This window comes from Temnothorax americanus, unplaced genomic scaffold (assembly GCF_048541705.1).
Source record: "Temnothorax americanus isolate GAGA-0224 unplaced genomic scaffold, ASM4854170v1 Scaffold124, whole genome shotgun sequence".
In the NCBI taxonomy this organism is placed as follows: domain Eukaryota; kingdom Metazoa; phylum Arthropoda; class Insecta; order Hymenoptera; family Formicidae; genus Temnothorax; species Temnothorax americanus.
This window is the reverse complement of record NW_027509258.1, coordinates 141,864-155,653: the sequence shown is the minus strand read 5'-3', so window position 1 is coordinate 155,653 and position 13,790 is coordinate 141,864. Positions and strand designations below refer to the sequence as shown.

Below are 13,790 nucleotides of genomic sequence, written 5' to 3'. Positions count from 1 at the left end.
ATAGTATTGTATAATTTTTCATGCTGCAGCTATATAATAATTATGAGAGATATTGACAGAAACTATGTAGATTTCAATTACTATAATGATTATTATACAAATAAGCTCATATATGTATATATGTATGTATAAAACTTTATACCAAGAGCAAATGATATGCATTGGTCAGCGTATATGTCTAAATTTAACTGTAGCTTATGTAATTATAGAACTACAATTTTACATGAACTTTTTATTAGTTTAGTGACTTACGTTCATTACAATTCACATTGCGATTTGAATAAATAAAATGAATCCGACACAAATTTCCACTGAAAAGAATGGTGCATTTTTTAATTTTGCAGTTTTGTGTGTATTTTATATTACATTTTAGTTTGCGCAAATTATTCTAAATGAAAGATCAATATACGAATATATTGTACGTATTTTAACAGCAGGCTTGATTATACTTTTGTTCTTTAATGTATTATTTTTTATTAATTATATAAATAGTATTTAGATTCTATTTTTTAATTTTGTCTATTATTATAACATTACTATATAAATGCTTCGTTTAAATGAAAAATACGAATACACTTTATAACGAGGGAAGGGTTCTTGTTTTTTATACATTTACATTTTTGTAAAATGTAAATTATTAATATCTCTAAGAATTTGGAAGAAGTTTTGTTCTCATAGTTTCTTGCCTAATGCTTTGTTTTGTTATTTTACAGACTACAGAAAATATTTATTTTATATATATATATATATAGAATGCTTGATTTTAGTATTTCTTTTTTTATTTAAGACATAGTCCACTCTCGACTCTATTTCTCTTTAGATTTTATTTAAAATAAAGTAACATTGTATCTTATTATAAGGAGCAAAGGATAATCACAGCCTATTTACGTAAGAAATTTTATAATACTGGTCGCTTTCTCTATACGTTACATATGATAAATGGCGAGTTGCCTGTGTGCCACGAAATATACATATATTGATTCATTGCATCTCGTACTGTTTCATAATATAAGATCATATTTTTAGATACGCTCAAGACGATGCTATGATTTTATATAATTCCTAAATGATTGCTAGTGAAATGATTACTTGTATCATCTCTACGTATACACATATCGCGAAACAGGTGTCTCAAGATTCTGTGAATAACATTTTAATAGCATTTTAAAAGCTGCATATTATTTTCCGGTTTATTTCTTTTTCTTTATCGTATAAGCTAAAAGATGTTTATGTTTTATATTGTATCTAACACATTCCATGCTTATAGTGACTAACATATATATGTATGTCATATAAATATTTGTATTATTTTCGTTATTTATTCCTGTTTTTTAAGAGTATACTTTTATGTTAAGTCTGCTTGGAGAACACATGTATGTAATAGCAATATAATTCGAAGTCATTAAAATAGAAAGATAACCCAGATTTCTCTCTGATTTTCAGAGTACAAATATTGCTTCATTAATTTTATAAATTGATTTAATGCATTTACACGAATAAATAATCATAAATTATCATATGAAATAAGCTTTACGAATAATGTACAGATCTTCAAGCAGCGTACAAATATAGTTTGTAAGTTTATACTTTAACACTTTTGTTGTTCAGTTTATTGAAAATATACTGCATATTTAATATGTAATAATTACCCAGCTTATATAAAGATTAATTATATGTTTGTTGCATTTGAAATTCTTGTATCGCGTAACATTGCGAATTTACGCGAATTTATTTGATATTTACCTGCAACCTGCAACTATCATGATTTTATTTAATATGTACATTGCAGTGTTTTAAATTCTATTTATTATGAAAATATTCTTAAATAGTACGTATGAAAGTAATGGAAATGTAGCCTTATTGATAGAAAGTTCTATAAAAATAATATTGTGATTCAAATCTTTGTCTTTATTGCATATAATGTATTAATTTATTTTACAACACTACATAAAAATTTTAATTCTTTACAATCATAACTTATGTCCTGTAATAATGATTCAGAGTCTAGAGCAAGATGATTAAATACCTACATTATATATAATAATAATTGTTTGAAGATTGACGAAAAACATTAAATAAGCGGTAATGCAAATGCTTTATTATTGACGTGAGAGCGCGATAAACGAGTCTCCTTGCTTTTATTTATGTTACCCCAAAACGGCCTCGGCGTTGTATGATTATCCTTAGTACTTCTGATGCCAGATGCTAATATTACGCGTAAAAATATTTTACTAATACATCAATGAGATATTATAATCTTTGCTCTTTTTTTTACCTGATTTCCAAGGAGGAAACACTTGCAGCTGACTTCCTACCGAAAGAGATCCAGGGGTAATTGTTATAGACAAATGTGGTCCAGGATGCTGGAAAATTGCTCTTGAAATAGATCTTTTGAAGGCTGGTGGCAAGTTCAGAGAACCTACGATAAATTTTCTGTCTGTAATTGCCGTTCTTATCTAAACGGAAAAATCATTGTTGGCATACTTGTTATATCATCTCCTAATGGGATTTTAGCTACATTTTTTGTACGTCGATTGTGTTTCTCCATTTTAAATTTTTTCATAAAGTTTCGACAAATGTCGGTTACAATTTTTCCGTCGAGATTAGCTAAACGTACGTAAAGTAAACTGATAATTGAGTGATAAATATATGAATATAATAAGTGGCAAAGAATGATTTACATATTTAACTTTACCTAGCGAAACGCTATTAGCAATCAGATTTTCCTTATATCTGTAAGACCATGTAACAGGATTTCCTTGTAAAGACAAATCTTTTAAAGAAGGCAATGTACTTATTGTCGTAGTTACATCGTCCACATTATCGACGAGATTATTTTTTGCATCTAACGTGTGTAATTCTTGAAATCCTATTAGATTTCTCAAGGATGTCATTTTATTATCGGAAATATTAAGAACTTTGACACACATCTGAGAGAAAACATTTAAACAAATCTCAAACGATTATTAATCCGTATATGATGAAAGAGTCTTTGAGATTTAAATTATATGACACTTACAGATAAAGTAAAAGCGCTACGTGGCTCGAAGCATAACGATTCGCCGAGTGGTATCTTTTGACTCTCGACATGCAACTCTTGTAATTTCTTTGTATTTTGCAATCCTTCAACTACAATAATATTATTGTGTCCTAGATAAAGCTTTTGGAGATTCTGTAGAAATTCTAAATTTTCCATTTTCATTATAGCGTTATGTTGCAGATACAGATGTGTCAAATTACATGCGAAATGTAGATTCTTTATTTTCGATATATTATTATTCTGAAGATATAGGACTTTTAAGCTTCTATAAATAGCGATGTTACCCTATGTAAAATGTGAAATTTTGTACACATTAAAAATAAATTACATATAATTTATTTATTAAACTGATATATATATGACTTACAATACTGCTGATAAACATGTCATTCATATGTAAATGAGTCAACTTCCATAATTCATCTTTTTTTATCGTTTTACTGAGTGATTTACTAGTTAATATTTGAGAATATTTCCTTTCGACGATATCTGTTGTCAATTTCACCATGATTGCGAGATAAATATGAAAAGACCGTGAATATGAACGTGCAACAAGCGGTCTGTAAAGATGGTCGCAGGGTTTCATTGATCAAACGCAGAACGTGACGACGATACGAAATATCAGGTAAATTGAGTTTCGCTCTGTAGCTTCATGTCCAAAGCGAGATATATAGTATAAAAAAAAGAAATTTATTCCTTATATATTATAATATAATGTTACAATTCAATCAAATAATAGTAAAAATCAATCAAATATAATAAAATTTATCTTCGAGCTGATCTGATACGGAGAAAAGATTTTTCCTCGATTTGACCTTTACAGCATAGATTTTTGTACCATGGCGAGACTCTAAACAGAAAAATATTAATTTTTGTTAATGTGGTTATAAAAACAAAATAACATTTTTTCATTTAATTTAATTTTTATGATAGTATATGTTTTATATAAATACTAGTTTATTGCAACTTACATGCGGAACCGTGAGTACTCCTTTAGAAGATAAATGATTCAAATCCTCTACGAGTTCTTTGATTTGATATTTTTTATTAATAGCCTGAAAAAATTAATATTACCTGCTCTTCTCTCTATTTCTTTTTCTCTTGCATATATTATAATATAAAAATTTAAAATACTTGCGATTATCTCTTAATTACCTCTAAAACAAACTTTTTTTCAGATTCATTTAAAAATGGTAGAAGTGCAGCAGCCAAGTGTGCCTGTTTACTTTGGAAACAATTTTTCACGATAGCGGTGAAGTCTAATTCGTGTGCCACGGGACACGAATATAGCTGACAAATCGCCTCTATGCAATTATCAATTTTCTCCAGATTCGGATTTATGTCCATCTCGCCGAACGGTTCAGAAATAATCAATTGCCATCCCGTTTTGTAACCGTTACAATTCACAATGACACTTTTATTTCGTAATTGCAATAAAACTTTCTTTAAGTCGCTCACCTAAAAATACACGTTTAATAAGTTTTTGAGGTATAAGAGAATTCATGATTCACATATATTAAAATACCGATACCATTCGCAATTTCGTCATCTGACTCAAAGTATCGTCCCAAAGTAGGACATCGTTGATTTCAAACTCAATACAAATCTGCGCTATAACAGAAAGAGCATAGGGCAAGTGACGCTGACTTTTCCATAATATCTGCACAAGCTCTCGTTTACAACATGCGTCAAACGTATCAACGCTGTAACATAATCCTAAAGATTCCAATTTGCCGGCGTACCGTAACGATTTCATATACTTTCTGAAATATTGAAGTGAGATCAACGTTTTAATACATGTAAGATAAATTTATATTCTGCCGATAAAATAAACAATAATTTATTATAATTATTTATACCTAAAGGTACATATATCTTGCTTGGTCAATTCCTCTAACGTTGTAGTATCAACGACGGTCTGCAATATTCGAAATACTCGATATCGTACGTTACAACTATATTCAGTCTCGCCATGACGATTGCCGAAACCTATGTTTATAAGAAATTGTGCGAACAAATCCATATCTCCATATTCCAGCATATAACATATCCTACAATTGAGTATATTTCACAATCATGTGTTGATTTAGAAATTGACGATATAAAAAAATAAATGGTGTACCAGCAATATTACCTAAGTAAATTATCTTCATAGTTGGTATTCTGATCAGACTCTTTCGTCGCTAGAAACGTCTCTGTAAAGCTTTGAGACAATTCGGTATACCTGGCATTAGATTGTAGCCATTCTTCCAATAAATCCATACGCAACTTTATCGTATTCAACGAGAACAGTTTACCCAGCTCGTTAACAGCAGCGTTAATATCGGGTCTGTAGTCGGTTGCAGTTCGATATCGTAATGGTATGCTTTCTTCGTTATACAATTCGTACACCAGCTTGCACGGATTTTCGATTAGAGCCAGATACTCATCTTTCTCCAATCCGTACGTACGTAGAATATGCTCGGACGTAAATCTCAAGTATTTGGATTTAATTTTCTGCAAGTAAACGCCATAGAAGTCAATATATTTTTTACAACATAGACACGTACTTTACACAGAGATTATACCGTACTTCTAACATTCCTTCTTCGAATTTAGTGGAATTCTGTGCCGCCAGCTGAGCATACTCGTAACATTCTTTCGCGGCAGCAACGCGATCAGCACCCGGAGGTGTATGATTTACGACATAGTACAATGCTGCAGTACCATAATAGAATCCATCTGAATCTGTCATCCGTTGTATACATTTCTTGATATCTTTGAGCAACGTGGTATTTTTCGGATAAAGCGACCATGCAGTATCTTTCGATGCAGTAGAATTATTTCCCCATACTTGTGTCACTTCACCTTTAATAGCTAATGTACATATGAGATGTGCCTCCAAATTAAGTACGGGTGCGATGTCAAGCCACTTGCCGTATGTTCTTAAATTCAACTCAGGTGCTAGTAACGAGAATTAATAAAATGTGAAATTAAGTAGAGTAATCATCCAAGTGCTGGCCATAAATTTATTTCTGAAATATATTTACTAATGATTTTCCAAATATCGACTTTAAGCAAGAATGGAAGTCTCCATTGGGCTATCGGCGGCAACGTACTATGTCCAGGATTAAGCTGTATCCACTCATCGTGTTCCATTGGTGTAGGAAGCCTATCATGATTGATAGTATATGATTATTAAATTCAAAATTAATATATGCGAAATTATAATTTACCCGCTCCGAGTGTAATTTTGCAAGAAGCAAAGATAATTTCTCTTTTCCATATTTTTGTCTCCTATGAGATCCATTAGGATAATGAACACTTCATAGTGGTAAAATGTGATCTGGAAATTTAAATGTAAAATTCACATTGTAAGAAACTGTACTATCCAACATTTTTATATATAGCTTACGTGTTCCCATAACGTAGAGATACATCGCTTCAACATGGATTTATCTTCCATTTGCGCAACAACTGCATTACATTTCTTTCTTAATTCATCGATTTCATCTTTACAGATAAGTAACTCTATAAATATATTACTCGAATTATTAAATTGGTATTCAGTATCATACGAAAATGATCTACGTATAAAAATATGTAAATATCCAAATATTAAATTAATTGTCACAAATACATATTATTTCCTTATATCATTTACCTTTATTTGCGCTTGTTTTCAAAACGGTTATCGTTGGATTCCACGTTTTTAGTAATATTTGCAAATAATTCAAAAGGCAATCATTGAAATTAAATCCGAAGCTACAACAATAATCTTTTAATAAAGAAATCACGTTCTCTTTATTACTGTTTATGATCTGCTGCAAAATTTTTCTTTTGCTCGAAGCACTATTTGTTAAAACTTCTGTAAATGTATTAAAAATATATACATTGACACACATATGTATAACAAGATTTGCGTTTAATATAAAAATAGACTCGATGAGATAATGCATGAGCGTACCTTTAGAAGTTATTGAATAACGTGACAGTCGATGTGCCCAAATATGCAATAGCTTGTAACTCTCAAACGTTTGTATCAATGATCGATTTTGCCCCAAGCGCGAATATTCATATCCCAAAGTTGAGATTGTACAATGCCGAATATGGTCGGCCTGAAATCTACAAATATAAATCTTTACACATTAACATTATTATCGAAAATTAATTATCGAAAAATATATTTATTTTCTTACGATGTAGAAACGGTGGAAAGCCAACTGCACGCCTCTTGTTCTGATAACATAAAGAGAACCGATAGCCCTAATTGCAAATCGAATGATCGTCCGGTGCATAACTTTCTCAATAAATTCATCAAAAGCTGTGATAATATAAATTTCATTTCCGTTAATATCTCTTCGTTTCTTACAGACGTGCTAAGATACATGAAATAAAACGTTTTGAAAATTTGCAGTAAAGAATGATCGTTGTGTTGAGGTTGCATCTTTCTCATATTTTCCAGGAAACCAGTTAGCCATTGATCCATTTGGTCCTACATATAAACAAACTATACTGATATATCACAAACTATTTTTTACAAATGAGATTATATATACATATATATATATGTATAAAACTTACAATACATACATCGTACTTTATGATTTCATTACTGTTGATTTGATTTGAATGATGTAAGTGCAGAGACATTGCGTCTTTAAACAGAGACAACAATTTTTCATCCAAAGATATTGCTTGATCTTTATAAATTGTATACAATTTCCAATTAGATTGCGTTACAAGTCTCTGTTTTACATCAAAACAATCTTGGGTAGAAAAACTTGGGCATGCACTGATACAAGTGTAAAGCATTAGTGCAGATTGTAAATCACCTGAAATATTAGTTTGCGACATAATTATTACCATTTAAATCATCAATACAATTTTGATACGTACTGTCTTGACAAGTATTTAACATCGAAATACTTAAGTTTTTGACAACTTTTACAACGTTTGTGTCTACAGCAGCATGTTGTAGTATTGATAGGCACATCTTATGTATATTTTTAAATTTTTCGGACACCATATTTAAATCTTTATCATCACTGTAAAAACACAGAAGAAATAAATAATATTATACATATGGAAAAAAATGTAAGACTAAAATACGTAAAATATACTTACTCAATAAGTTGTTCCAATTCGTTTAAGTTTTTCATCTGCTCTAACATAGATAAAGTTGCATATGACTTTTCTAATCCTAGCAGTTCAGCAACTTTAATAACTGTCTTGTGCGTAGTTGTCCAATCGCTCTCCTTCATATCTATTAAATGATCATATGTAAATTGTATTTTTAACAAGTAATGTATATTGCATCTAGTTACAAAAATTAAATTAAAATTTTTACTTGAAAATTTTGAGATATAGTTTTGCAACACAAGTAACTTTTGCGTGTAATAATCTTTCAAAGAAATATTAATCTTATAATATTTCTTCAGTGCATACAATGACCTTAAATCTTTTATCATTTTGATAATATTGTTGCAACGATAGGGACAAACACTTGACTGCGTTAATAAGTTATATATTTTAAACTCTAAGCAACCCAATATTTCCATATGATAGACCAAAGACGTTGCATTCTAAAAGTAAATATTAAATATATATATATATATATATATATATATATATATAGAATTATAATTTATAGATAAAAACAATTTCCAATGAATGATTGTATCAAAAGTCAATTTCTAATTTACCTGAAAAGAGAAAGCTGCGACAATATAATTAATAATTCCTTCGTAACAATATAAAGCGCTAGCAACATCATTTTCTAAATGATGTATTATATCCATTGCTTTTTTAAGATTTCTAAAACACACACACACACACACACACACAATATTTGCAATAGATTAAATAAATAAGTGCTTTATATTCGTACAACTTTTTTCCTTATGCAAACTAGAATAATACATTTTTTACGACATACTTTTCATTTAATCGGACGTTTAAACATCGACAAAATGCATCTTGTCTTAATTGCTGATCGTTTCTAGTTAGCACATCTATATCGTTAATCATAGAATCGCAATTTTCTTTTATTATACGCGACATTAATTTCTAAAACATAAATAATTTTGTAATGTAACAACATACATAGAGATATCATAAAAGATATAATGCTACAATTTATACCGACATTATTCACACCAATTGTTGCATATCCATATTTCATTAAGATGAGCTTTATTGGAACGTAATCGCACTCAATTTTAATTTTAAAAGATAAACTGTGGTCATAATTAATGCCTGTTTCTGCTAGAGTAGCTATAGTTGGACTCCAGGGCACTGGTGCTTTTCTTAAAACTATCAAAGTTTGCTCCAGTCGTTTCTTATAAATATGTAACATAAAACGTTGCGTTAAATAAATAAAAAGATATTTTATAAATTACAATGTCGCAAATAATATGTCTCTAATATTCACCTCCATATTGTGTATAAGGCCTATTAAAATAGTAACTCTTTTCTCCCATGCAGCTTCTTCATTAAACCACCAACTGTACGAATTTTTTATAGTTTTCTAAAAATATAAAATATTTATATAATTATTTATCAAAAAAAACTTTTACATTATAAGCAACATGTCTTTGTATGTAAAACCAGATAATGAGAATATTATACGAACCTGGATATATGTACAGAGAACAGTATCGTTTTGTAAATTATTGTTAAATATGTATTGTTTTAGGAATGTGTTCGCAAAATTCGATATTTGGTCAATATGTATTTTATCCAACAACATGTAAATTGCTTCCACAGGTGAGTCAATGTATATATCAAGAGGTACCCTCAATCTATTGGATAATTTAAAAAAATTAACGCTGTTAGTTTATGAGCTAATTTAAAATTACGATATTACTGACCTGTAAACAATCTTCAGTCGTTGAATGTCGGATAAAGCTTGAAACAGAACCATAAACTGTTTCAGTAGAGAATTCTGATATCTGTACTCTTGATGAAAATACACCGATTGATTATCTTCAAATTTAAGCAATTTTATAAACTTTTTAGCAAACTCTGTGCCAATTTCTGGCCATACTGTACGATGAGATATCTCAAGATATTTTAATTTTTTTAAACTCCAAGACATAATCTCATTTATTGTATCAGGTAATAAGGATAATAATGTTGGTATAAAATGAATAAGCCACGGCCATAAATATGATGGATCCACATCTTCAGGTAAAATTGTAAAAATGTTTCGTAAAGTCTGCATAGATATATGTTGTACAAGATCAGGAAGATGTCTCGTCCAAATTAACGTAGCAGATTTTAGTTGACCCTATAGAAATATTAAATATCGTAAAGTGCAATATTTTGACGTAACAATTCTTGTAACTTCTCCCTTTTTTACATCTCGCAATATATGTATATAATAATCATATAATACCATGTTCAAACGAATAGTACATTCTTCTAATAAATTTGCTTGTGAAAATCGTATCCATTCTTTCATAGTTGCGTCGTCATTCAATAATGTATCTACCTCGGTATCTTGGATCATTTGGAAAGTCTCAAGTCTATATAAAGCGTCGTTTATTACCGATAAACTGGTATTCAACGAATCATTTATATCTTTTATCTACAAAGAATGTAAATGAAACATAACAACACTGCAGAATGTATACCAATAAAGAGAAAAAATATAAAATACCTGAATATTTTGCGCTATTCTTTGCCGAGCATATGAATATATCCGTTTCATTTGTATATAATCGGAAATGAGAGTTTTACCACAACATTCAATCACATATTGCACATCTTGTATTTTATCTAGAATATTTATCAGTGTATCTACGTTAACTGAATTAGAAGCAGATTTTGCCCAGGGACCGAGCTGTTCCACGAGTAATGCTGCTTTAGAACAATAAATGGGTTCCATTGAAAGATTTAATTTTTCTGCAAAAGCTTGAGCTGCATCAAAGTGTCTCTTCTTTAATAATCTCGCTAAACGTATTTCGGGAATACTTTCCAATATCGTTTTTATTCTAAACGCGTCGATAATACCAGTCTCAGTAGATATAATACCCTCTATATAAAATAGATTATCAGAAGCGTGTAAAACATCCAATAAATAAGTATTGGTAGATACGTTGATTTCTAATTTCTGTTCAAAATCTAAAAGAAGAAATACAAAGTATCTCATGTTTAATTCACAAAAATCGAAATATTTACAAATAAAAATAACATATTTACCTGGATAAGAAATAACACGTAAAATATACGTAGCGTCATTGTCCTTAGAATGGGTTAAAAATAAAATTTCACAATGATCAGCATCATCATGTTGTATTACACTGAAATCAAACACTGGCCCGTCGTATATTTTCAATGTAAGAAATGTATTCAGACATATCATATTTAATGTATGATCTGTACGTAGACAAAGCATTTTACTAAAACAAAATATTTTTTATATATTATACAACTTAAAATATAAACTCAAAAATACAAATTAATTACCTATATACTAGCATAATTTGAACATTTTCTTTACCTGTTGCCATGCAGCGACCTTATCTTTTTATATCCAAAAGAAAATACACTTTGGAAATTAACGTATTGTTCATTAGGCCAAGTAAATATCGAATTTGTTCCGACTATAGCTATCGATAGTTCTTCCGATGGCGCTTCTACTGTAGCATTAAGAAACTGTAACACACTCTTTATAAATTGATGTGAAAAGTACAAAAAAAAAACACGATATTTTTTGACATAACTTTGTCTTAAATGCAATCAATATATCCATAAAAGTATTAATAAATTCTTTTAAAAAATTCAAATTACCTTCAAAGGAGCAAATCCTTTAAACAGTTGAGAACATTGAATATCTGCAGTATATTCTGCAACCATAACTTTATCGTCACTAATAAATGCAATTTCTAAAGCTTTAGGATAAAATTTGCAGAATCTGAAATATTTATAGAAAATCATTCATTAATCATTATAAAATCAATGATAAAAAGTAGTAGAATATGGTAGGATATAAGTATAAATATACTTGTAAATAGCTCCAGTATTTGTGACAAGAATTATGACTGTTTCTTCACTTTGCTCCTTCAAAAATATTTCTATCACATTACCCTCGCTATCAGGTATAGCTCTGTAATTAGAAATTATTTATGCAGACATCAGAATTATATTTTTAGTACATTCAAAAAATATACAGATATATTATTTTTCAGATAATATTTAGTTATTTATATAAAAGATTTCGAATATTTTTTTTTACTTGGTAAAAATTATTTTTCCATCCGATAAATGTAAACAGTATAAAATCCTGGTTGAGAGCACCACAAATAAAAAGAAACCGTCCTTGGAAATAGAGTAACTGGCTATCGTGGAGGAAAAGCTAATATTACATAATATTTCATCGCACGTTTCATCTTTAAAGATTGTAATAGACTTGTCAATTGCTACACAAATCTTGGAATGTTGAATAGATGCTATAACATTCGGTCGTTGCTCCACCTTAAAGAAAAAAAATATACAGTTGTTAATTTCAATGTGATGCATTATATTTTAATTTGTAATAACTATAATCAATTTGTAATTTATATAACGACTAATGAATCTAACAATATAAGTCAATCAATGTCAAATTTAAAATACGCGCTTTAATAATACAAAATACCGACGCGTGCGCATTTCACGTGGATTTAAACATTATAAAAGAGAGCAATGTCAGGAACCACGTGTTTTTTTAGTCATCCGTTTTCAGCGAAATGCCCTTGATTTTCTCATTTTCTCAGAAACATTAACAGAAAATGTCAAAGTTATTGTGCAAGGTGCAACCGTCATATAGGAATGCAAATTAGTGGCGTGGCACGTGGCAGATCGATAAGATCGTGAATAAGGAACAGGGAATACCTTTTCAAGCGATTGAATCGTCGCCACGGTGCATGCCTCGTACAGCGAACCGTTGTTTTCCGCGATTATCCGTGTCCCAAAATTAATAGTCTCATCATTGACATCGAAGCCCGACTGTATTCTACTCCACGAAGTCATTTTCAGGTTAGGAGCGCGGAGCGTACCGACCACGTGAAATCGCACTCGATCGTTTGGGCGCCAAACGCCAAGCGCCAAGCGCCAAGAATGGAAGTTACGATTATACGAGTCAATGCACCTTACATTCCACGAATGGCGCTGCAGTTTTCATTATAAATTTGATGATTGGCAATCGGTCAAGTGCTTGCTTATTAGGGGCTTCGCACAATATGTATAATATATAATTTCATCACAGAAACAGATTTCCTTTCAATTTCACGTTTCCTATTCTCTGTTCCCTGTTCCTCGTTCTTCAATGTTCCATTTTATTGTGCGCGCAGTCCCTTAGGAAATATTATTTACTATGAGTAAATCCGCGATTTTAAATTTTCCAAATCGCAATTCTTAATAAAAAAAAAAGTCAAAATTCTTGGAATTTTTAATATTTCAAATTTCAACCTCCTTGCTAATTATGTTCTCCCGACACTTTGTCTCAATTTTCGAAATTCTTTATTTCATATGAGATTAAAAAAGTCTTTCCAGTATATATAATAATATAGTCATCAAGAGCTGGAAACTTTTTCTATAACCGATAAAATCAATTTACGATCTACTGGCGGTAGATCAATGATTGTATTTACTGTCGGTAACATGTGTTTATAGTACATGAGCCATAAAGCTGGATGCACAATGAAAAACACAGGCAATCCTCTGTTCCGTTCCTGTTGCCTGTACGCCTGTACCTTTGTATTGTGCGTCCAGTTTAAGGTGATGA

The 13,790-nt window shown here is 30.2% G+C and overlaps 2 protein-coding genes across 4 annotated transcripts; both read right to left on the bottom strand.

The window, feature by feature from the left end:
• Nucleotides 1-1,987: 1,987 nt before the first annotated feature.
• Nucleotides 1,988-3,626, bottom strand: LOC143893649 (protein phosphatase 1 regulatory subunit 42). The gene is made up of 6 exons (XM_077399259.1): nt 3,408-3,626; nt 3,020-3,325; nt 2,696-2,930; nt 2,485-2,607; nt 2,276-2,419; nt 1,988-2,205 (listed from the first exon to the last, which is right to left on the bottom strand). Exons 1-6 carry the CDS (start codon nt 3,624-3,626, stop codon nt 2,072-2,074), a joined length of 1,161 nt encoding a protein of 386 aa, XP_077255385.1. The 3' UTR covers nt 1,988-2,071.
• Rod (kinetochore component rough deal) lies at nt 3,361-13,757 on the bottom strand. 3 transcript variants are annotated; one of them, XM_077399205.1, is made up of 31 exons: nt 13,155-13,757; nt 12,261-12,499; nt 12,030-12,131; nt 11,816-11,939; nt 11,526-11,680; nt 11,225-11,424; nt 10,683-11,146; nt 10,419-10,610; nt 9,892-10,310; nt 9,654-9,822; nt 9,453-9,548; nt 9,168-9,359; nt 8,958-9,088; nt 8,725-8,836; nt 8,370-8,604; nt 8,147-8,285; nt 7,919-8,067; nt 7,604-7,854; nt 7,219-7,514; nt 6,987-7,144; nt 6,684-6,887; nt 6,435-6,550; nt 6,256-6,365; nt 6,070-6,191; nt 5,613-5,983; nt 5,175-5,536; nt 4,900-5,091; nt 4,572-4,803; nt 4,196-4,498; nt 4,012-4,095; nt 3,361-3,890 (listed from the first exon to the last, which is right to left on the bottom strand). In XM_077399205.1, the coding sequence occupies exons 1-31, from the start codon at nt 13,185-13,187 to the stop codon at nt 3,858-3,860; spliced, it is 5,985 nt and encodes a 1,994-aa protein (XP_077255331.1). In that variant the 5' UTR covers nt 13,188-13,757; the 3' UTR covers nt 3,361-3,857. The 3 variants fall into 3 exon arrangements, with proteins under 3 accessions (XP_077255331.1, XP_077255329.1, XP_077255330.1); XM_077399203.1 differs by lacking the exon at nt 13,155-13,757 and adding an exon at nt 12,899-13,117; XM_077399204.1 differs by lacking the exon at nt 13,155-13,757 and adding an exon at nt 12,899-13,117 and having other exon boundaries at nt 7,613-7,854.
• Nucleotides 13,758-13,790: the final 33 nt, after the last annotated feature.

Excerpts from the sequence above, each read along its gene's own strand:
- LOC143893649 (XM_077399259.1), bottom strand. The coding sequence starts at position 3,626 with ATGAAACCCTGCGACCATCTTTACAGACCGCTTGTTGCACGTTCATAT. Across the intron at positions 2,608-2,695 it reads TGCTAATAGCGTTTCGCTAG|CTAATCTCGACGGAAAAATT; the intron begins GTAAAGTTAAAT and ends ACGTACGTTTAG. Across the intron at positions 2,420-2,484 it reads ATTAGGAGATGATATAACAA|GTTCTCTGAACTTGCCACCA; the intron begins GTATGCCAACAA and ends AATTTATCGTAG.
- Rod (XM_077399203.1), bottom strand. The coding sequence starts at position 13,036 with ATGACTTCGTGGAGTAGAATACAGTCGGGCTTCGATGTCAATGATGAG. Across the intron at positions 11,147-11,224 it reads ACGTGTTATTTCTTATCCAG|ATTTTGAACAGAAATTAGAA; the intron begins GTAAATATGTTA and ends TTCTTCTTTTAG. Across the intron at positions 8,605-8,724 it reads TCGCAGCTTTCTCTTTTCAG|AATGCAACGTCTTTGGTCTA; the intron begins GTAAATTAGAAA and ends ATTTACTTTTAG.